Here is a 24,512-nt window from a genome sequence, read left to right as displayed (position 1 = left end):
GCAATGATGGTGCCAACTTGGGCCAGTGAAGCAACGTCCTCCACAACTAGATTGAAGAACAAAACAACAGCAACTTGTCTGTTCCCCTTTCCCCAATTCCCCAGCACTGTTCCCATCCCCCCAATTCCCCAATAAAAATCTTTAAAAAAAAAGAAAAAAGAAAAAAAGAAAAAGGCCAGGAGACACAATTACTACATTTCCTGGTTTCTGCCTGGGAAGCTACTTCAGAACACGCCTACAAGTATCTCCAGTAAAAGTCTGCTGGTTACAAACTGCTATTCCCTGTTTTATTTCCAGTCTCCCCGCTAAAACCCCTCACATACTCACATACCCATACACAGGAATGTAAATGTCTATTTAAAAAGCTGTACAAAAATACAGCTATATATTATTTTGTTTTGGAGGACTTAAATCTTTAAAAAGCAAGTGAAAAGTGTTGATTTGAAGCAACACTGCCAGTCTACTTTACCAGGTAATTTAAACTACAACTACCCAAAGCAAAGATTATTTGACTGCTACCAAACTTCATGGTAAAGGATTAAGTAACGGTGTAGAGGTTAATATGTGCTATTCTAAAAAAGTTCATTAATCAGTAAAAAATGGACCGCACTCCAAACAATGGTGATTTTGTGGAAAATGAGCTTAAACAATTTACCCAGTAAACAGAGATTTAGGACTTTATCTAAAACACTGTAGGTGAATCACTAGCTTTAGGGTAAAGGTTTACAGAGCGCCTACTATGTGTCTGGCACTTAGTGGTTGCTTTACAGAATATGCACGCGGCTGGTGCACAAATAACAATCCCAAACATTAGTATAATATTCTCACCCATCTCATGTGGCCCTCAGAATATATTCTGAGCATCCCAGTTTTACAGCTAAGGAAACGGAGGCCCAGTAAAATCTCTTTGGCAGAGGTATCACGTCTGGTCTGTGGGTCCTGGCCGAGGCTTGAGCCCTTTACTCATAATCTAATCTTCTTCTGCTATATTAGTTACTCAAAAGCTCTTAGATGTTCCATGGTCAGATTTTTAAAAATCAAAACCCTACTTGACTTTCAGTATTGTGCTTGTCAGACTCTGTTAACAATCAAAACACAAACAAGCAACATTTTTTTAAAAAGTCCATTGTCTCAGCCTGTCGACGTTGAAACTCTCTGGCTTATTGTGGCCAAAGTCCCGCGTTTCCTCCTGCACGCGGGGCGCTCCCTCTCTCTTCCCCAGGGCCGCCCAGCGTACAAGAGCGCCACCGGGTCGATGGCCCCGTCGCCCCCGAGGAGAGCAGCGAGGAGACCCCTCAGCCCAGCTCCGCTACAACCACCGCGGGCGACAAGCGGGGCTCCCCAAGCCCGGCGTCTGCGGTGCCGGACCCCTGGACGTCCCTCGAGGCCGGGGAGGTGCGGAGACAGCGGGGCCCAGGCCGACCCCTCCGCCAGCCCACCTCCGCCAGCCCACCTCCGCCAGCCCACCTCCGCCCTGCTGGAGGACTGCAGTCCCGCAGACCCGCAGACCCGCTTCCGAAGCCCAGCGGGCGACGCCCGCCGCCTCAACGGGCCGAAGCCCCTGCTTCAGATCCCGCTGTGTGTCGCCGGTCTCCTGTCTGCCCTGGGCCCCAACGCCGCCCCCGCGGCTGGGCTGCAAGGTTCTCGTCCTCTCCTCTTCGGAGGCGTTGGGTCTCCTCTGTCTCATTCGAGTGGGTTCTGTCCTGCCCCCGCAGGCCCGGCCGAAGGCCACGCCCTGGCCCGGACAAGCCCTGTTCTTATTGGCTCCCTCATGCTTGGGCCCGCCCACGGCGCCACCCGGAGACCATCTTGAGGGGAACCGTCCCCGCTCGGGACTAAGTACCCATCAGATCCCTGCGGCCCCAGCAGCAGGCGACTGACGCCACTGTCGTCCGGCGGAGGCCTCTAACCTAAGCTCCACGACCCTCGCCGTGCCTGCTGTCCAAATGCCCCCACCGCGATGGACTTGAATTTTACATGACCCGCGAGATAAAGCCTAGTTTAATTATGGAATCCAATGGCACCTCATTCAAGGAAACCATAGAATTGTCCCCTGCCATAGGGCGCAGTAGGCCTGGAGTCTCCAGGAAAACGCAGCACCGTTTCTCTGTCTGAGCTCAAGGAGTAAAGATTTCTCTGGCAACTGCAGTGCAGTGCCAACTTGAAACGTAGATGCGCATAAAGCCCCCAACACCTGAGGCTTTAAATCCCAGAACAGGGGTGCCTTTGATACTCCCAGTGCCTGAGGTCGCCCCCCATGCCCAGTTGTGACACATGCATAAGCACTACGCCTGCAACATGCATGCTCAGGTATGTGCAGGGCGCTGTGCCTACCGCCAGCAGCCCCGTTTCATTAAAGCTTCGAGTCAAGGGTGAGTTGAGCGTTTCCCCAGCACTCACTAACCACTCCACCCTCCTCATCCCGCCGCATTCCACCCCTTGAAATAAAACAGGGAATAGCAGAGCCTCTTGGGTCTGGTGACCAAACACTTCTTACATCTGTTCACGTAGAGGTACCAAAATAGAAGACGGCCACAAAGAGGCGTTTGTTTACACATCACAGATGACTGTCACAACCCAATTTAGCCAAAGCAGTAAAAGCTGCATATCCCAAACAGTTGTGAAACTGTGAGATGTGGACAATGAATCAGGAGTTACCTTTTATGACAAAGAAAAAAGGAAGTAATGACAAAACAATTTAAAAATCATGTCTCAATGAGGAAATACATGTTGGTGGTAAATTTTGAACAGTGATCGCTATGGACTACCCCCCAAGATCCTTATACGTTTAGAAAACTTCCCAAACAGTTGTCTAGGATAAAATTTGGGGCTAGAATAGTGTGGCTTTGAAATTTATTTCAAAATTCAAATTTATTTCAGAGTTCAAACTTTGCACTCGAGACTATTTGGCAAAATGAGGCAGATAGATTGCAAGTACCAAGTATGAAACCAAATCTGTCATGGGTTCTATGGATATAATAAATGAATTACCATGTATATATTCTGCCCTCTCATGGGTAAGATGGAGATACACCTAATGGTAGTTAATGCGTCTCTAAGTCTGAGAATAAAACATTTAATTTAGCAGTTTGTATTCTGATGACAAGGAGGCCAAGGTAGAATAAAATCAGGTTTTCTAAGGGTTTACAAATACTCATCCAACAGAACTTTAACTTCAGAAACCAAGGAGAAGACTCTTACACTAGGGCTAGTACAAACACGCTGTGGGGATCACACCTATGCCTACAGCTACCTGTACAGGATGTGGAAACAGGCAGGAATTTGCTTTTTTTTTTTTTCTATTTGAAAGGTCATTACTCTGAGCTGTTTCACAAAATGCTCTTTATCACATTTGTATCCATTCATCCTATAACTTCACATTGTGAACTACTTGAGAGTAGGAATGAGATCTTGTTCTTTGTACCTTTGTCCAGTATAGTACCTAATACTTTAGATAATTTGATCAGTAATTGTTTATTGAATAATTTGAATGTAATATCAGCCCAACCACTAGATGGCAACACAGTTGTATGTGTCGAAGTACAGTCTGGCTCATTGGAATTCCACCTGACCTTGAATAACAGGTATATTTCTAAAAAGTTACATGTGTACCTTATTTTGGTAAGCTAACTCATTTAAAGTACACCACTACAGCTGACGATAACTTTATTGTCTATTAAATCCTTAAAGCAAAGAATCCTTTTGTAAGCTAAATTCCCCCTAAGTATACTAACTTATAAGTACAAATTTTCTATATTGGGGTATACCTATTTTTATCTAAGAAAGCCATTCTTTCGCTGTATCTTGTCAAAAGGACTTTCCAATACTCCTTAAGCAAGTTTCATTCTATAAACCAAAAGCCTACGTTGTCCCAATAACAAGTCATAGCTTGTATTTTTTTTTTTCTGGCTGCCGGCCACTCACGGTAGCTCATTGCTTGTATTTTTGCCCCACCTTAATAACTGTTTTGCCTGAAAGTCAAGGAGACTCTGGAGTCAGACAAATCGAGGTCCCCACTGCTACCACTCACTAGGTGTATCCTTGTGCGGGTTATTAACTTCACTAACTTCGGTTTACTCATCTTCCCCCAAATGGAGATAACAGTAACTACTTTATGAAGTTGAGAAAAGAATTAAATGAAATAATATCAGTGGGCTTACAGTAGGGATTCAATGACTGATAACAATTATTACTGTGCTACAATGAAAACCTCACCCATATTATTATTTGGTTTATGTCTTTTATTCTCCTGATTTAAGGCCTTCAGCAATTAAATTCAGTTCATAACACCAGGTCTCATAGCGATAGGCCATGCGGATTTGGGCTACATTTGTCCTCCGGATATCGTTTCCCATCGGCCCTTCCTCAAGGTAATTGTTGCCCAGAAACCTGGCTTTCTCCTGGAAGAGAAAAGGAAGCAGAATGATTATTTTCTCTTTTTACCCTGATACAATAATTACAGCCTCCAAAAAGATTCCTTCCTTATGTTAGCCACTGGCAAAAGGGAAATATATATATATACCATTAAAAGTGACTCAGTGTGCGTGGCCTGCTGAGAAATCAAGAGCATTTTTATTTTACTTGCCCAAAAGGCATAGCCAGAGAGATAGAACAATTCTTTCAGGGCCCTGTTTTTAGTAACTGCATGTGATTTGTGGGGCAATTTTTCTACACATGTTTTCCCAACTAATTTTTCAATATTCAAGTGACCGTATCCTAAACTCTAAAGGGCAACCAATGAAGGACAGGTCTACCTCGTGAGACATTCCACACTGCAGAACACTGTTCCTTGCCACTTCACACATGTCACAGGTACTCAGCTTGAAGACTTGTGCAGCAATGGCGTATTCTTCCATTAGGGGCTCCTTCAGTTATTTAAATGAGGCAAAAAGAAAGGAGAGAAAGAAAGGAAAAGGAATGCATTAAAAGAACATGCATCTTGCACAGAAAGATTAGGGAAATAACTTGATTTGACTTTAAAATTCCGGGTGGGAAGCAATAGCCCAGCAAAATATACTTGTACTTTTCAAGATTCCATATGAGTACCTTGGTGAAGTGGAATTGCATTGGGTCATCAGTAGACAGTGAAATCATTAGCCCTTTCTGGAGGAAATCTAAAAAAGGATTTTTGGCGTATTCTAGAAACAAGCTGTTGTTACTTAATGGCGACATAGCGATGGGAATCTGGGCTAAGAAAAACAAGTATTGTAACACAGGACTCTGAAAAAGAAAAGTGAAAAAAAAGTATTTAAGGGTGTTGAAAAGGGATATAAACTAGAAATGTTAAAACCCCATGGTCTATCTCACGTTTTAGCTTTCCACAAAATTAGCACCTGCTCCTTAAATTTCCTAGTAAAAAAGAATAGTTTCTAAACGTAAATGCTATTTAGCATAAAATTCTTTGGGATCATCAATGTTCAGAAGCATTGTGTCAAAACAAATGGTTTGCATTTTTATTGCCTAAGTTGGATGGTCTGTCTCCAGCAAAAGACTTCACCTAGAAACATTATTATCCTCTACAAGAATGTCCTGACTCTCACAAGAGGCGTTTTAAAACACACTATAACAAGAAATCTGGTGAAAACTAGCTGAAGGTAACCCAAGCCACCTCTGAATTATCCCTTGATAGAAGTCTAAAATGGAAGTTGGGCAATCTGCATTAACTCACCTCTGCCACCAACTAGCTAGGTAATCTTCAGCAAGTCCCTTTACTTCTCTGGGCCTCTGAAAAACGAACTGCACTAAATAATCTCTCCATCTTTTTTGTTCTAATTTGATGCCAGTGTTGATAATGACTTGAGACAGAAAGATAAAGGAAGGAAAAAGGTATTCCTCTTGTTCCCATAAAAAAGTTAACATGACAAAGAGAGCCTCTAACTCACCTTTTTTAAATTCAGGCCATGAGAAATATTATCTGCTGTCATGAATGCTGTCATGAGATGGGTGAGAGCTCCGGCTTCCCCGCAGTGAGGTCGGAACAGAAATGTATTCATGCCTCGTTCCCTAGGGAAATGGAAATGCTGTAGGAATTGCAGGTGATCAACTGGGACCTGGCAACTATTCTGGGCATAGAGTGATTTATGAGAAAATTCAATAAAAAAAATTTACTCTCTAGAAGGGTGTTAACATATGAGGCACCCAAAGGATTCAGGAAAACTGGCAATTCCAAATCATAATTGTAATTCTTCTGAAACATAGACTTTTTGGAAAAGAGGCAGCAGAGGACTGAGGGTATAGAGGAAAGTCAAGATTTGATGACCTGAATAGAAACATGTTCAGTTTCAACAGGAAATTCACCAATACCACCTTGTCATCATTTCTCCTACTCACATTGTAGGAGGGACATATTTCCAGAAAAATCCATGATATATTCCTCACCAGATATATCAAAAAGGGTAAAATGGATGGAGTTTTACAATAAATCGCACAGTGAGTGAGTCAAGGGAAAGAAATTTATGATTTAGGCCAATTGGAAGCATCCCACTATTGTGATAGTACAGACTCTTGCCCACCTAGGGTGCCCACATATGAGGAAAGATGTGTGTCCTAGATTGTCTGAGCTCCAGCTCTTGTCTACTTACTTTCTCAGGCTGTTGAGCACCGTGATGTTTGCATACATGTAGTAGGCGTAGTAAGTGTAAGAGGGATTACGTTCCATTGTCCACTCTTGGGGCTTGGGACTCTTGGAGGAGAACATGTGGCCACTGTGTTTGGACTCATCATCCACACTATCAAAGCCAGTAATCTGTCAGGAAAAGTGAGCCATGCAATGGGTTCAGTCTGACTATAGGCTCCCAGCCCTCAGACAAACTTTCAGCTCCCAACGGCAAGGACCAATCATCAGATATGAGCACCAAGGATTAATCACAGCCAGGGGGGAGGGCTGGTTCATGTGCAGCAAGACGAAGGCAAATGGGGACAGGCTTACATGCTTGAGGAAGATGCTGAGGTCTGGGTGAGCCTGGGGATTGATGGTGGCCTCAAATATCGGCATGAAGACATTCTCCAGCATCTTTCCAAAGTGTGGAAGGAAATTCTTAGATCGGAACACATCACTAGAGGTAAGAGTGAAGAGAATTAAGAGGACAGGAAAAATTTTTAGAACTGATGACCCCAGTATAAGGGAACCAGAGGACCAAATGCCATGTTCAGGGAAAGGCCTAGTGTGTCCATCCCAGGTCCATGCTGGTACACTCTTCTTCATTCCCTACAAATAGGGATTCAGTTGGGGTTGAGCATAGGAGGTATAAATTTCTTGCTGGGACACATGGCTTCATCTCTTCTACAAATCTTTCTGTGGTAAGAAAACTAAACCTTCACTGATATCTAGGTAGAGAATGAAGAGTATAGGAAATATAAAAGGTTAAATTATTTATATACTCGTATGCATGGCATAGAAGGTGATGGGCATGGAACAGTTATCAAGAACACCTCTGGTATGTTCTAGCCAGGGGCAATCAAACAAACTCTTATATAGCACTGAATATATTGCCAGTCACTCTTCTAATTGGCCAGAAACATTACCTAATTTAATCCTCAACAACTCAGTAAGTTAGGTACTATTATTACCTTATCTTAATGATCATGATACTAAGGCATAGAGAGTTCATGTAACTTGCCAAAGGTTACACAGCTACTAAATGGCTGAGCCAGGATTCAAGCACAGCCAGTCTGTATCCAGAGTCCATGCTCCTAACCACCATACCTACTGCCTCGCTATCTTAATGACATTAGATAGGAAGCACTATCTGTCAAAAACTTACTTATTAGGTTAAAGAGACACGGTAAAACTCTTGCATTGTCACAGGGCACACAGAACATGAAGGTGGGTGGCTGAAAATATATACACACTTAGATAAAAGATCAATGACACTGAACATCCCTTGAGGGCACAGAGTAATTAGCAGGTGGTAATACCATTTATACTCATTGGTAATGGAGAACTTGAGCACTTGCAGATGAGTCAATTGGCAGACGGGTAGAGGTTCTGAAACAGGAAAGCTACATCCCAGTACAGATGAAAATGGGAAAGAATGAACTTGACACAGAGAGGAAGAGCAAGAAAAAGAAAATGTATAATAAAATGTACACAGTTCTTATCCTAGCTAAACTATAGTCATCCTCAATACATCATTTTGTGATCTGCATTTTGTGTTAAAAAAAATACACAAAACCACAGCTGGCCGAGTGGCTCAGTTGGTTAAGAGCTCGCTCAAGTGTGAGCTGTGAGCAACACTGCCGCTGAGCTGCCAACAGTGGCAGGACGACTCAGTTAAAACAAAACTAAACAAAACAAAAAAACTTTCTGTCTGCGGTCAAGAGTGCTCAATCCAGTGTGAACAAAACCAGGCACCCAGAACCGGGTGCTGAGTCCTATCTAACACACTTATTTCTTCCTAGATGTGCTGCACACTCCTTGTTGGTGTGGAGGAGGTGAGGCAGGAGGGTAAGGGCAGGCTTCAGGGTTTCTGATGGGCAGGTACATACTAGATCCTGGGGACCTGGATCATCCATGTCATGTTGGGGCAGTGGATGCGGTTGCGGACGAACCAGGTAGAGAGTTTGCTCCATTCATCAGGACTGCGGCCATAGATTGACAGGCGGGGCTCAGCGTGCTGGTACTTGGCCTCCACCAGGTCTGTACCTACCTCCTGCAAAGCCAGGAATTCCCACAAGTAAATCAGAAGTCTAAATGGGAGCTGGGTATTATGAAGAATGAAGGAAATGTGAAAGGAAGTCGCTGGGGAAACTTTCAAGGTTAAGATCTAAGGGAATCGAGTTGAGGGGAATCTAGTGGGGGTAAAAGACTGACAGGACATAATGGTCTAGAGAGTGAAAATGTCAAACTAAGGGTGATGAGATATCCAAGGTGCCTGCAAAAGAAATTCAGCTTTTCATGTGTCCCCTACCTCCCAAAACACTCATCACTCAACTCCATATGTCATTCCTGCTCCCTAATGCTCAGACACCTTGAAGATGAAGGTGGATTCCAATCCCAACTCTTCCTGAACTTACAACTCCCCAAGAGCCAGGTCCTTAGTCAATCCAAAATCCATACCCTTAGCTTCTCTATCCTAGCATTAGAGGTCTTTTAAAATCATTCCAGTGGACATTTCAGAAGAAATTCTTATATCATTTGTGTAGTGCTTGCCCTAAGGATAGCATTCTTTCTTTCTTTTTCTTCCTTCCTTCCTTCCTCTCTCTCTCTCTTTCTCTCTCTCCACCTCTCTCTCTCTCTCTCCCCTCCCTCCCTCCCTCCCTCCCTTCTTCCTCTCTTCTCTCCTTCCTTTCTTCCCGCCCTCTCTTCCTCCCCACTCCTTAAGAACCAAGCCAGCTATCATAGGTCTGGCTGGTTCCTCCTCACCTTGATGATGGTGGCAAAATATTCCCCAGCAATGTAATTGTCTGTCTTCAGGTAGAGGTCCCGTAGCTCACTGGCTCCTACAGGATTGTATTTGTCATTGAACTTATCAAAACGCTGGAAAGTCTGGCGTCCCTGAATCAGAAATCAGAAGCACAAGTGTATCCTTACCAGAGCTGCCTGGACACAGATAGCCAGGGAATGGCCATGAGGAACAGGGGCGTGGTAGCAAGAAAAGGGATTGGGCTCCAAGAATGGAGTCTAGGACAGTTGACAAATGAGTGAACCTCAAAGTTGTCCATGGGTGCTTTCCATCAACATGGTAAGCCAACCTGGTCAAGGGGGCTCTGACAGGGAGAGTTTGTAGCAGAAAGGCACATGGGGTTCTGAGTATTAGGGTGAAACTGACATTAGCTTTTCAACCTACAGCATGAACATCCAGAGAATCCACAGTCAGATCATAGGGATGCATTTTTAATTGAGCAAAAAGTTCCTTTAGGGTCAGATTTTTCTCCTTGGTGCTATAGACCACTCTGTCAGCATCAACGTGATAAGATTTCTTAATAAAGCGCAGAAGATGTTTCTGGTTCATGCAAGCAGCTGCATGAATATGGGTATCCACCTGTGGGTACATTCAGAGAAAGAAAAACCAACAACCAGCTGTAGTTATGCTGCCCTGTTAGAGGCTATGGTGCCTGAAATGACAGGGCTGTGAGCTGGCAGCTGGTGGAGAAGGCCCAGCAAAAAAACCCCCCAAAAACCTATAGCACCTTTTTGTGCTCTTGCAAGGATGTGAAAGCATAGGTTAGATGAAAAATGATGCCAGCTTCTCTTGGATATCTGTCATCCAATTTACTTCCCACATTTGATCCACACAAAGTTTTTAGGAACCATTCTTCACCCCTGAGACACAATTGGAAGTGAAGTAGCGACCACAGCTTTCAACCCCAATGAGAGAAAGGATTGAAATTATGAAGTCATGGCACTGTGGTGGCATGTATGAGTTAGATATGTTAATAATTATAATTTTATAAGCTGAAGTTTTGATAGATTATTTGCCCAAGGTGATACAGGAGGCTGAGCCAAGATTTGCTCATATGTTTCCTATTTCCACTGCCTTGAAAACACTTAAATGGTCAGAACACATCTTGGAAGTGTTTCTAGTTGATGAGTTTTCCACAGCCATTAGCTCATTTGATATTCACAATCCGCTTGTGAGCTTGGTTGAGCACATCTATTTCCCAATTTGACAAATGAGGAAACAAAAACTGGGAAATATTTAATCACTTCCCCCAATGTCTTACAGTCAGGAAGTAGAAGAAACATGTAAGATGTTTCTTCTTATGAAGATCTTTCAAATCCTAGAAGAGTGGGTTTTGAGGTTTTATTTGTTTTTGTCATTTTTGTCATTGATGATGATTATAATTTTTTATGGCAAGAATGTGGTAAACCTTCCTATATGGAAAACAATGAAATGGCATTTGAACCTTTTAGGCATAAACTGTCTGCTTTCACTAAATTCCACTGAACCTGCAGAAATTTTTACATTAATCAGAAAAACAGTATCTTTCTTGTCCTGCTCAAGAAATACTAATTGGGTTCATGTTTTTTGCCCAGGAATGACCTCTGAGCCATGAAATGCTTACCTTCCTGCAGTTATAAAAATCCCTGTGGGGGTTGTTCTTCAGCTCCTTTAGTTCATCCATCTCGTTGAGCATCTCATGAACCTGGAACTTGGAGGAGAGGAACTTCAGGCGCCGGTGGGTATAGGTCTTCCTGTGAAAAATTAAATCATGTAATTCTATAAAATTCCAGATATTTAAGGAAAACAGTCACACTTTCAAAACCATAAGGACCCTTAACACCTACAGGAAACAATTATTGGAGCAGACATTCCAGCTTACTCTGCAGTTAATCTCACGTGAAAAGTATTGGGCTCCAAGGGTTTACTCTTTTCATCAACATTGGACATAGTAATGACAGAGGACTTGAGAAGGCATGTAAAAGGCAGAAGAGACACTCTCACTCAAGGTGAAGGGCCCTGGCTTTGGGCTCGAATGCTGGTTCAGCCAGCTGTGTGGGAAAATTACCTAACTCATTCAAGTTTCAGCTTATAAAACTGGAATTATAAAAATACCCACTTCATAGAACAGTTGTGAGGAGTAAAAGAAATAATGTATATGAAGGGTTTAATATAGCGTTTGAACATATGTAGGCACTTAGTAAATGCTTATTCTTACTATCAGTAATAGAAGTAGTAGTTTAGTCCTCACTAAACACTTACACAGGTCCTTGGGCAATTAAAGCAAGTAAAAAATTCATGTCATCCAAGAAGCTATCCAGATTGGGATAAGGAAGTAGTTTAGGCTCATCTTTGCTTGCTGTGGCTTCGTTAGGATAGATGTAAACTATACCATCTTTCATTTTGAGATGATAACCCAGGTTTTCGGGAAGGTCATCTGTTCGGAAGGGGTCTTCTCCCTTCTTCACGGGAGGGGTAAAGACTTTTTCAATAAAACACAGAATAATATATCAGCACACAGGATGGATGACCACATAAAAATAACCAAAATATGAAGTACTGTAAAATCTCAATCATTTAGAATCCTGTATGTCATAAATTGTCGCTATCCAGAGCTAAGCGAAGGTTTATTTTTATATTATTTTTAAAGGTGATTAAATTAGTAGTATAAAATGACTATGATATTTTATCTAGTGTGAGAATGATTTTCAAGTTTTTTAGAAGTGCTGTTTCTATAACTGACATACAATTTACAAATAATTTAAATCATTCACTAAAGTTGGTTATCAAAGATTTCCTGTTTGCAGTACTTTATTAGCTTATAATTATAAAAATAACACTACAGTTAAAAAGTAGAGTTTGGATATTTTCCTTATTTAAACCAACCTTCTCTATTAGTCTTAATTTAGAGTGGTTATTTTTTTTTTTTAAGATTTTTTATTGGGGAATGGGGGGATGGGAACAGCTCTGGGGAATTGGGGGAAGGGGAACAGACAAGTTGCTGTCGTTTTGTTCTTCAATCTAGTTGTGGAGGACATTGCTTCACTGGCCCAAGCTGGCACCATCATTGCGCTCTTCCCGGGCGAGGCAGATCAGTCGCCGGCTTCTGGACGGCCGCTCACTAGAGTGTTTTTTTTTTAATAAACTTAATTTTTAGAGCAGTTTTAGGTTCATAGCAAAATGAAGTGCCAAGTACAGAATTCCCATAAACCCCGACCCCCACATACACACAGATGCTCACTATACACATCCCCCCACCACACACACACCAAAGTGGTACATTTGTTACAATCAATGAACCTACACTTCCATTTCATTATCTATCACACAAAGTCCATAGTTTACCTTAGGGCTCACTCTTGGTGGTGTGCATTCTATGGGTTTGACAAAAGCATAATGACATGTATCCACCCTTATAGTATCATATAGAATAGTCTCACTGCCCTGAAAATCCTTTGTGCTCCATCTGGACTGGTTTTCATATAAGCGGAAATATAAAATCAATTTTTATTGTAAGAATTGTAATTCTTATGGTAATTATATTTCCCATCCTTTCAAGCACATACCATTTCTGCTAAAGGAATTGAGAAGGGATTATGTGGATAAATGTCCCCATCTTTCCACTGCTAACAATTTCACCCCAAGAAAGCCAAGATTAAAGTCTACACTGTCATAGCATTTAAAGCACTAATCTTTTTACTTTCAACAAGTATGTATATGCCCAAGGCATCAGAAAGTCTCTGTTTGTAAATGTCTAAGACAGCCAGAGTGAGAAAAATGATACAGAAGCAAAACGTTTGCACATCTTCTATTCAAAACTAGGAGATAAGAAACATGAAACAGAAAGTTGCTATGTCAAATATCAATTTTCCTTATACTTGACCTACTAGAGAGAGAAAGTATAATTCAGGAGAAACAAGGCAAGACAAACATCCTAAATGTCAATATTTTAGAAGATATGTAAACCAATTTTATGAGTTACCAAACTGGACACATATTTAATATGATTTTAATATTAAAAGGAATTACAGAGAGGAAGTTGTAGGACTGAAAATCTTTAACAATATAAGAATTTGAAAGTTCAAAAACCTTAAATATTTGCCTCCCTTGAGATTTCAATTCTAAAAGTATAATCCTAAAGATATAAAGCAGTGGCACAAAGATGTTTATATAAAGATGTTTATTGTAGCCTTTGTAAATAAATTTTAAGAAGTCAAAAATCTGTGTTGTTGGGCTGGCAGAGTGGCTCAGTTGGTTAAGAGCTCACTCAAGAGTGCGAGGTATGAGTAACAGCAGTTCAATTCCCAGCCCAAGCTGAGCTGCCACTGAGCTGCCAACAGGTGGCAGGATGGCTCAGCTAAAAATAAAAATAAATAAAAAATAAAATAGAAAAAAATCTGTGTTGTATATCTGAAACAAATATAATTGTATGTCAGCTGTAATTGAAAATTTTAAAAATTTAAAAACAGTAAAAAAAAAAAAAGGGCTGGCTGAGTGGCATGTTGGTTAAGAGTTGGCTTAGGACCCCAGCTCTGAGTAGCAGGGCCCTGGTTCAGATCCCACATGCAGGCCAGTCACGCTGCGCCCTCTACAGCTAAGATGGTGAACAACAGCTCAACCTGGAGCTGGGCTGCTGAGTCACCAGCAACGGTGTAGGCTGCAGTGGGGCTGGCCGGCAGCAGGCGTGAGCTTTTGTGAGCTGCCATGAGCTGCCGTGAGCGACTGTCCAATGGCTGGCGAGCAACTGCCTCACCTGGAAAAGTGCAATGATAATACCCACATGGGCCAGTGAAGTGATGTCCTCCACAACTAGATTGAAGAACAAAGGGACAGCAACTTGTCAATTCCCTTTCCCCAATTCCGCAACACTGTTCCCCTCCCCCAATTCCCCAATAAAATCTTTAAAAAGAAAAAAAGTAAAAAATCTAAATGCCTAAAAACAGGAGTTGGTTGAATAAATTATGATAGTTATACAATCAAAATCTGTGAAGTTATTAAAATTTGATTATTTAAAAATATGTACTTAAGTTTATACAAGGCAGAAAGTAAAAAGTGAGCTATACTGGGGGTACCAAAAAAATTTATACAAGTGGACACTTTGGTCAACGTTGCTCAAGCAGTAGTTCGCCATAATCATTAGTGTCTGGACACTGATGGTAACCACTTTGAGTACCTCTTGTAATTGCAGAAGTCAAACGTGACTTGTATTCATCTTTTGTTATTGGTATATATTTAGTATTACAATTTTAATACAGTTTTCCTTTCTTAAAATGTGTATACATTTTTTTGGCACCCTCTGTATAAATAAAGTGCTATGGAAAGTCAAAGCATGTCGTTTACTTCTATCAGAGGTCAGAGGAAGGCAGGAAATGATAGTATTTGGGCTGCATCTTGAAGGATGAGGTTGGATATGGATATTTGGAGATATGGTGAAAAAGTGAAGAGAAGGACCATGCAGGCACAGGGAACAAACAGCATGGCAACAGTGCAGGGGCTGGAAAGCATTGAACTAAATGGAGAACAGGAAGTACTTTCAACCAGGACAGAGCTCAAAGCTGGAGTAGAGGAGATAAGTTTATAAATAGGTTGAGTGTGCAAGTCCAAAAATAAATAGATAAATATAATGTAGTTAGGAGGACAGATGGTAGGCTAAAGACTAAACTTAACTTTGTAGGTAATGAGGAGCAGTGAAAGGTTTTTATCAGAAGAAGGATGAGCTCGGGTCTGTGTTTTAATAACTGGCACCAAAGTGAGGATGAACTGGAAAGGGAGTGAGATTATTATAGAATACAGCAGAGTAATTAGAACACTATTGCAATAATTTGGACAAAGAGAAATATAGGCTTAAATTAGGGTTTGGGGAACAGTGCAGAGAGAAGAGGTTTTAAGAAATATTGTTTGAACTGAATCAAATGATAAGACACGTGAGCAGGAGAGAGAATGGAAAGATGACTATGATATTTTTAGACTGGCTTACTTATCATCTAGGGGCATATTTAGTACTTAAATAGTATTATCTATATTCAAAGTTTAGTAGTTAAACTTTGAGATATATTTCATGCATTATAGAAAAAAATTACTTACCTGGATAGAAGTTCTCATTTGCTACCCAAGCCTCACCCTCAATGTTCCGCAAGTACTTGGAAGGGGTTTTAGGGAACCTCTGAAATGACTTCTGCATGTATTTCTCCCGGATACACAGCGCCCGATACAGACCTTTGCAAACTATTTCAAAATCTTCAACTGTAACCTGCAAAGAAAATTTCAAGGTATCAGAATCACTCATGTGAAAATCTGAGAAGTTGGTAAAGCTTGCTTTGGCGTCTCCCAGATGCCCTGGGGGTTGAAGCCCATGCTGAGCCATCCCTGCCCATGGGGTTGCTTCCTATGTGACATGACATGGGCCATGGGCCTCCCGTCAGAAGCAGGTCCTGAGCTTTTCCTCACTTCCATTTCTACCCAGACTTACGTACATGTCGCACAAGTCTTTCCTTACTGTCCTGTGTTTGTTTTGGGTTTTTGCTAGTTGGCGGTGATTATCCAGCACATATGATTTCAAACACCCATTCTAACATGGAAGATGGTTTCTTTCTTCCAAGTGACATATGGACATTTTAAGTATGGGCATCTGAAGACAATGTTTCAACTGAAAGACAATGTGACTCAAATTTGAGCATTCAAACCACTTGCTGGTCAGTGAGGGAAATGTTTTGGGATGCATAAGGTTTCACACATCCATCAAACCCTGGCATGCATGCACTGCTCTGTAGCTATTGATGGATTAGCACATCATCTTGCAAGAAGTCACTTTTTTGGAAGGTTTTAAAGAGAACTTTACCTGTGGCTAAAAAATAGAGAGATTCTAGAGTAAAACTGTCTTAGAACTGCTGCAAATGTCCTAGACTGGTCTATTTCCTCTACCCAATCCCTGACTCTTGGCTGGGTCTGGAAATCATTGAATGGTCATCCTCAGAGCTCAAAGACGCTGGGATCAACATAAGCTTGCTCCCAATGGTTTGAGGTCCAGATATTGATCCTAATCTGTTGAACTCTTTTGAAAAACTTGCTGACCTTGACCAAGAGAGTCTGGCACAGGTGCTAGCCCTGGGGGGCTGCTTCCACTGGCATGCCTGTTTCTTTGCCACCTAATGGGCCACTGGTCTATCAGCTCCTCAAGGACAAGAGCTGGATCTTAGTCACCTTCGTGTCCTCAGCACTTAGCACACGATGTCTAGCACAGAGTAGGTGCTCAGTAAGGACAGACTAAATGGAATCAATTGTTATCAGGGATTAGTGGCCTTGAGAACTTAGCCCTGATTCCCCTTTACCTCTCTGTTCAATTAACAGGGTAAAGACTGGTTTGGGTACAGACTACAATCATGGAGAGAGTGCTGCAGCAGCTCAGCCACATTCATCAACAGACAAAGCAACACACTTGGTCCTTCAAAACATCCAGGCCAAGCTTTCAGGTCACTCCAGGAGGCACAACTTCCCCCTGATTTCTGTGAACCTTGTCCTTCCTTCCTTCTTCTTTCTTTTTATTATTCCTCTTTTCATTTCTATCAAGCACATAGGTATCAAGTTTGTCTCCTAATTCTTGTTTCTTTGAACTCTGGAGTTCTCCAAGCTTTATTTTCCATGTCACCATTAAACATTCCATTTCGGTTTAGCATCTAAAACCCCTGCCATTTGCAGAGCACCCATGTTATCATGCAGAAAATGAATAAACAAGAATAGCGTTCATTTCATTACTTAGCACTAACTGTAAGTGGGTCAGTTACATGAGAAGAGGGCTTGGAACAGTCACTAAACTATATTTGGAGCATTGACTGATGACTTAACAGCAATTTCACCAATATAATGCTGATTCTGCAAGTCTGTGTGGCACAGATTTATTAACTGACCAACTGTTCTGGACAGAACAAGCAGGTCATGTTGTTTATGACATGAGTTTACTGTCCCTGTGACATCCTAGAGTCTATCCCAAGCAATACCTTACTGGGTAAGCATCAGTGATGAAATTGGGGAGGACAGATGATCAGAAAACAATAGCTCAATTAGAATTTTCTAACCTCTCTCTCACCTTCCTTTTTTTTTTTTTCTGGTCTCTCCACTCTTCTTTTCTCTTTTCCCTCTTTCTCCCGATCTGTTTTCTTTGATGGGCTTATGCAGCCTGTAGCCCTTCTCTCTATTGTAGGTCTGCCCTGGGTCCATCTTTTCCAAGAGCCTCCTGTGCCTCCTGGAGACTTGTCTTCCTGCATTATGATGCCCTCAGTGAGACTAGTCTACCAGCTGCTCTCTTTAATTCTTTTGCCCAACCTGTCCACTGGATTCTGTAACATATACGCTACATTCTACATGTGCCAATTCCACATGAGCAACAAATGAGATAAAGAAGGAGAAATTCTAGGGGCCGGCCGAATGGCTCAGTTGGTTAAGAGCTCGCTCAAGAGTTTGAGCTCTGAGCAACAGCGGTTCGAGGCCAGCCCGAGCTGAGCAGCCGCTAAGCTGCCAATAGGTAGCAGGATGGCTCAGCTAAAAAAAAAACAAAAAAAAAAACAAAAAAAACCCAAAAAAAAAGAAGGAGAAATTCTGTGGGATGATGAAAGCAAGACAGAAATGTAAGTCATGGCATATTGGTATTGAAATGCCATAATTAATTAGAACAAAGGGCAGGTAGGCTAACACCTTCCTCAGAAGGAAGGAGAGGAAGGTAAGAAGCTGAAACACTCAAGCTGAGTGTCTTGCCAGCAGCTACATCCGAGGGGCAAGGAGCAACTCACCCCTGAGGCATAATCGCCAGTGATCTGCACTCTCTGAAAATCAGGCACAGTCTGGTAGGTTGGAGATGAAGAAATGTATTCATCAAAGTGGGACATTTTGGCGGAAGATGTTTCACTCTGTGGAACAGAGAGATTAACAGTCTTCCGTCCGAAGAAACGCCTTTTCCTGGGTTTGAAATGAAAAAAAAAATCATTTATTTCTCTCTTCATTGGGAGTTTAATTGTGATAAACTGAGGTTTCACCGTACAATTTCATTTTGAGGACAAAAAGTGAAAATTAAAATGTGGGCTGGTTATCAGGATCTGACCATGTGAGAGGAGACATCACATGACAGTGTTCCCTTCTTCCTGGTGTACCTTGAACAGTGGGCCCTAGGGAACATGCTAGAAAGCTTTCTGAATGACATTGTTCTTCACAGGCGTCCACTCCTAGCAGAGTAGGCAGTCTAGGTACTTCAAATAAGCACAGGTTATGTAGTTACTACATGTGTCAATTTGTGCCTATTCCTTAAATTCTGTGCACTCCTGTCTCCCCATCTGCAAAAAAAATGGTATAGAAATGCCTACTTTCTAAGATTTCTGTGAAATTGAATGCATATAAAATGCCTAGCACAATACCTGGAACTTATAAGTTGCTTAATCAATATTACTTCCTCAAATCAACAAGTATTTATTGAATTTCTAGTTTGACCCAAACCCTTAGGGGGATGCCAAAGAAGGCTGATTGTTGTCCTTACCTTAAAGACATAAAACCAAGAGAAAAACAGTAGAATAATATTTTCCCCCATGAAACTGGGGTGGAGGGTGGGTGGGGGAGTGCTATGAGGAGGGGGTTCCAGGTAAGTGGTCACTGTAGGTCTGAGAACTAAATTGTGGCAGATAGCGCATTACTAGAGTAGTTTAAATAAGGGAAAATGAACAGACTTTGTGGAGAGGAATGTATGAAGGTGTAGGATGGGCAGGGAGTGAGGGCAGACATGGAGGGCTGTGTATTGGGGGCCTGAAGGTGATACAACTGGCTGGAGAGCAGAATTCATATCAGGTAGCACAGCCCTAAGGTTAGCTAAAGATGGGGTCTGAAGATGAGGCTTTTGAGTTCCGGTTTCTGTACCCATCATGCATAAGTTGAGTGTGTGCACAGCAGCCATCAGCCCAGTTGGGTTTGGAACAATTGCAAGGTAGCCCGTGTCCCCTTGCTTGGGTGGTTAGGGTGGCTACAGCTAAAAGGGGATGTGGAGAAGGGTAGGTGAGCCACTGCTTTCTTCTTTTTTAGTCATTGTTACCTTGCCCTAGAATATACAGTGGGGGGTGGGAGTGGGTGAGAATTTTTAATTGGCAGCTCTTCCTCCGTGTTGAACAATCATTCGGACAGACTGAACCATGTGCCCTGACATTTCCCCTTCCTTGTGTCCCAAGGTCCTAAGCATCCACCCACCACCACTTACCTCCTGACTTCTGAGGAGGTGGACTGAGCCTCCAGCTGGAATATGTGTGCTTGCATCTCAAGGTGAGAAATTGGACAGACGTCATCCACATCAAAGGGGGAAATCTCATTACGGCCTCCCTCATCTCTGACTTCAGAGGCGAACACTTTTTCAGCAAAGCTACGCATTGCATCGTTGATTTCTAAAAAAGGTGTTCATATGTTAGTAGTTAAGCCCTTTCCCAGAAGTCATCTGAGAGGCTCTGCTGTGCTAAGGATTGCCCGGGATGCATGGCTCCCCTGCTCTCCGACTAGCGTCTCAGAAACAGGATGGGGGTCAATGCCTGCTCTCTCTTGACTGGATTTGTGTGGGTAGCTTGGAAATCTGCTCTCCTACACACAGGTCGGATTCTTACAGCTCGTTTCAGGAGGGTCCTAAAGATGGGATTGGGCTCTTGCAGGACTAGGACTTAATGTGAGATCACCTGTTTCTGACAGATGATTTCATGGTTACCATGCAACATAGTCCTTCCCATTAGGCTGGTGGAGTTTTTCTAGTGGTTTTGAAGATGTACACAAGATTGTTGGTCCTTGGAGTTTTTCTTCCTAAAGAGAACAAGTAATCAAAATAGTTCTGCAAAATAAATATGTACTTTAGGGCCTTTCCGCCTCATAGGATAGATATTGTGTTTCATATGACAACCTCATTTTTTTTTCAAATCCTGACCACTTGGGGATAGGCTGGTGTGGGGGAGAAGGGGACCACTAAAATTTACTATCTAGCATTGGGAGTCCTATTTCTGTGGACATGTGGCCTTCCATAAGGAATGAACCTTGAAAAGCCACTTTTACATGCTTTAATTTTTCCATTCTTAAAATGGGTAGAAGGGTGATCTTTCACTGGTAATGAACAACCCCAACACTCCCAGGGTATAAGAAAACCAGTTTCATCAGATAGGGTGGCGATGGCCATCAAGCATGTGCTTTTCTGTTCAGTACCACTGTATTTGGCAGATACCCAATTGTTCCCATCTGAAGTCATTACCTCTAATACTTCTGAAAGTCTCTTGGCACTTGCAGAAAAGAACAGATAGCAAATGATGAAAATGGCAAACAGCTAATTATTTGGAGTGATAGCAGAAGACAGAAACATTCTTCACATGACAAAGCAAGCTGCATGCAGAGAAAGATCCCCCACCCCTGCCCCCATCGATGTCCAGACAGGCCTGCAAAATGCCACATTTTCAATTCTAACCTACGTGTAATGTTTTCAAGTCTCTGTTCTGCACTTAACAATTCCTTCACCTTCCTCTGTTTCAGTCCCTTATCTGTGAAGTGAGAATTCTAATGCCTACCAAACCTCACTCACAAGGCTGTTGTGACATGAAGTGACATCATGTACGTGGAAATGCTTTAAGGAAAATAAAGCCCGTAATGAAACAGAATGATGTAATTTGGTAGCCTTGGTCAGAGAGGTATTTGGCATTTCAGGTTAGCTTTGAGCTATTAAGGAAATGATAGAAGCGCACATAGGAAATGATAGTAGTTGATTCATAACTTTACCAACGCTAACATTCGGCTAGTTTTCAAAACCTGGCTTGTTACAGCTGAATAACAGAGAAACCCATTATGTTGGCTGAACTTCATTCATCTCTGTTTCATTAAACTCAAGCACTTCCTGAAACTGAAAAGCATCTTTGGGTGTTATGAGTAGTTCTTTGGCAAGCACCATGATCCACAAGGGAACAAATAAATCATTAAGTAGGTACATTTTATGACCTGCAAATGTCTCCCCACCTGACACCAAGTGATCCCCAGAAATTGTTTCATTCCTCCCTAAGCATCACAGGCAAGCACATGCACCCCAAGGATAAATGGCAAGCAGACAATAGAAAAGGTTTCATGCACCATGAAAGGCAAATGGAATAGCCCAGTTTGTTATGATGATGAGGATGAGGATGAGGATGACAATGACAATGTCATGCTGGGTCTGTGGCAATGCTGCTGGAGGCCTCAAGAAGGATGGCATGAAAATGAATAACCAGGAACCAAATCTTACTGGCTTGCAATCTGGCTTTTCCAGGACAAGCATTCATGATCTGGGACTGCACACGTCTATTTGTTTCATATTCTTAAGCAGTATTGTTTTGACTAAGTTCACATCTCCCTAAGCCACTGTGGAAAATTGAAAAGGAGAAACTGTGCTCTCGAAAAGTAGTTTACATGATGACCAAAAATTATATGGTTGATATTTCCTTCCACTGAATCAACTGGTTGTTTTGACTTCATGTAACCGCAACTGAAATTTGACTTGTAATTCAAGAGCTCTGCCTTTCAAAAATACTTCAGGGAGTGGTGGTGACTATGGAAAGGAAAGAGTGAAACTGGTATTTCAAAAGATGAGTAGAGGGGCGGCCAGGTGGCTCAGTTGGTTAGAGCACGTGGTCTTAACAACAAGGTTGCCAGTTTGACTCCCACATGGGATGGTGAGCTGCGCCCCCCCCCCCACAACTAGATTAAAAATGGTGACTGGACTTGCAGCTGAGCTGCACCCTCTGCAACTAAGATTTAAGGACAACAACTTGACTTGGAGCTGATGGGTCCTGGAAAAAACACATTGTTCCCCAATAAAATAAAATAAAATAAAAAGATGAATAGATAAAATTTGGTGACAACCTGAATTCATGGCATAAAGGACACATGACTCCCTTGGGTTTGTATAGATAACTGTTGAGTTCTTTTTTGAGCACATCGTGTTTGAGAGAATGGAGCCTCTGAGTGGAAATGTCTTGAGGTTAGGACATTTAGATAGAGAATAGGTAAAAGGACAGAAACCAGAAGTAGAGTGGTGAAGTACAAAGAACACTAGACTACGAGTGAGAAAAAGCACCTGTGAGCTGGGTGGCCTTGGGCAAACCACAGAATCACTAGGAGCCTCGCTGTCCATCATCATAAAAGGGAGTGTTAATAATAATAATATCAACTTCAGAGAATTGTTATGAAGGTTACACAAGAAACCCTTTAGGGGGCTGGCCGAGTGGCGCGATGGTTAAGAGCTGGCTTGGGATGCCAGAGGGCCCCGGTTCGGATCCCACATATGAGGGCCAGTGACGCTGCCCTCTACAGCTAAGATGCTGAACAACAGCTCAACCTGGAGCTGGGCTGCCCTGAGTCGCCTGCGACGGCGTGGGCTGCAGCCCCTGTGGCAGTGGGTTGCCATGGGCTACCGTATGTAGCCAGCAGCCAGCGTGAGCAGCCAGCGTGAGCGGCCAGCAGCCGCAGTGAGTGGCCGTCCAGAAGCCGGTGACTGATCTGCCTCTCCCGGGCAGAGCGCAATGATGGTGCCAACTTGGGCCAGTGAAGCAACGTCCTCCACTACTAGACTGAAGGACAAAAGGACAGCAACTTGTCTGTTCCCCTTCCCCCAATTCCCCAGCACTGTTCCCATCCCCCCAATTCCCCAATAAAAATCTTAAAAAAAAAAAAAAAGAAAGAAACCCTTTAGGAACTACACAATCCTATCCAGGAGTTGGGGACTATTATTAACATAGGAAGTGCAAAACTCTTGAGAAAAGGAATATCATGCTTGCTTCTTCAGCCAACAGACCCAGAAAAGCATGCTTATTTCTCAGCAGTGCTTTATTAAGGGGGGAGGCGGGGGCAGGGGAGGTAGGGTGAAGAGAGGCTGTAGGCCTTTCATCTTCCACATCTCCTCTCATAGAGGAACTCAAAGTCAGACCTACTATCTGTCAACTAAAGGACAAGTCTAGCTTGAGATGGACGGGAACATACATTTAAAGTTACGGTTTTATCTAAAATGTTTTTTTTAATCTGGTCACAAAAATACCAGAAAAGTTTTTGCATAGAAGTTGAGGGTTTACAAAAGCAAGGCTCAATAGATTCACCCTGGCTAATCTAAAGGAGATTATTTTATTTCAAAATATCAATGAATGCCCCTTGAGATTCTCTTTAAATTTTTTTTTTTTTTTTAGTCTGGAAAATCTTTGAGTTCATTTGCTATGCTATGGGATATCTATGGTCATTATTAAGCTTTGTTGGCTTTCAATGGTCTAATTTAATAAACACTGCTGAAAAATACCCATGTTTCTGAGTTAAGAAATAGTCTCTTTCTTAAATTGATTACTTTGGCAAATGGCAAGAGAAAGAGTTCAAAATACTCACGTTTTTCTTCAGCTGTATGAAGTAAAATAAAACAAGATGATATATATGAACAACTTTCAGAAATCATAGTGGCTATTCATCAGTGCTTTGGAATAGAAATGTGTAGTTGGTGCAACAAAGGTGTCTGTGAAATGTGTTATTACATGCAGCTCATTCTTCCATTTATTTTCTGTCATTAGAAAATCCTGGGAATATAGTCATTATACAACTCATTTTCTTTTCCTTTCTAACATATCTCTTTAAATTTATATTTATAACCTTAAAGAGTTACGTCTTGTAAAATGTAATTTAAAAAAATCTGATCAAGAGGGATGGAAACTCTCACACGATGCTAGTAGCAGGTAAACTAAAACAGTTCATTTGGTAAACAATTGAGTAATACCTACCAGCCATTTCTGAGAATCTATCCTACTGAAATAATGCTTAAACATGGAAAAAGCTTTAGGTACAAATATTATTCTCAGATAATATTTATGCTTCCAAAAAACTGTAAAGAACCTAAGGGATTAGTTAAGAAAGTTAGAATATGGGCCGGCCGAGTGGAGCCTTGGTTAAGAGCTGGCTTGGGATGCCAGAGGGCCCCGGTTCGGATCCCACATATGAAGGCCAGTGACACTGCCCTCTACAGCTAAGATGCTGAACAACAGCTCAACCTGGAGCTGGGCTACTGTGAGTCGCCGGTGACGGCGTAGGCTTCAGCCCCTGCTGCAGTGGGTTGCCATGGGCTACCGTGTGTAGTCA

General features: G+C 42.1%; 1 protein-coding gene across 3 annotated transcripts in view; it reads right to left on the bottom strand.

The window, feature by feature from the left end:
* Window positions 1-4,223: 4,223 nt before the first annotated feature.
* The window catches only part of AMPD1 (adenosine monophosphate deaminase 1), a 21,515-nt gene continuing 1,226 nt past the window's right edge, over window positions 4,224-24,512 (bottom strand). Inside the window, exons 2-16 of one of the 3 annotated variants that reach the window (XM_019633209.1) lie at window positions 23,772-23,783; window positions 19,612-19,792; window positions 18,167-18,332; window positions 15,468-15,633; window positions 11,646-11,865; window positions 11,008-11,137; window positions 9,789-9,983; window positions 9,365-9,496; window positions 8,488-8,651; window positions 6,929-7,055; window positions 6,582-6,745; window positions 5,883-6,003; window positions 5,047-5,220; window positions 4,755-4,865; window positions 4,224-4,400 (exon numbers count right to left, since the gene is read on the bottom strand). In XM_019633209.1, coding sequence (XP_019488754.1) covers window positions 4,242-4,400; window positions 4,755-4,865; window positions 5,047-5,220; window positions 5,883-6,003; window positions 6,582-6,745; window positions 6,929-7,055; window positions 8,488-8,651; window positions 9,365-9,496; window positions 9,789-9,983; window positions 11,008-11,137; window positions 11,646-11,865; window positions 15,468-15,633; window positions 18,167-18,332; window positions 19,612-19,792; window positions 23,772-23,783 — 2,222 coding nt within the window. In that variant the 3' untranslated portion in view covers window positions 4,224-4,241. Of the gene's footprint in view, window positions 4,401-4,754; window positions 4,866-5,046; window positions 5,221-5,882; window positions 6,004-6,581; window positions 6,746-6,928; window positions 7,056-8,487; window positions 8,652-9,364; window positions 9,497-9,788; window positions 9,984-11,007; window positions 11,138-11,645; window positions 11,866-15,467; window positions 15,634-18,166; window positions 18,333-19,611; window positions 19,793-20,074; window positions 20,182-23,771; window positions 23,784-24,512 lie in introns of those variants that run through there. The other 2 variants (XM_019633211.1, XM_019633210.1) reach the window with 2 other exon arrangements.

This window comes from Hipposideros armiger, unplaced genomic scaffold (assembly GCF_001890085.2).
Source record: "Hipposideros armiger isolate ML-2016 unplaced genomic scaffold, ASM189008v1 scaffold_1259, whole genome shotgun sequence".
NCBI classification, from domain to species: Eukaryota; Metazoa; Chordata; class Mammalia; order Chiroptera; family Hipposideridae; genus Hipposideros; species Hipposideros armiger.
Note: the sequence above shows the minus strand (reverse complement) of the source record. Positions and strands in the feature narration are given on the sequence as shown.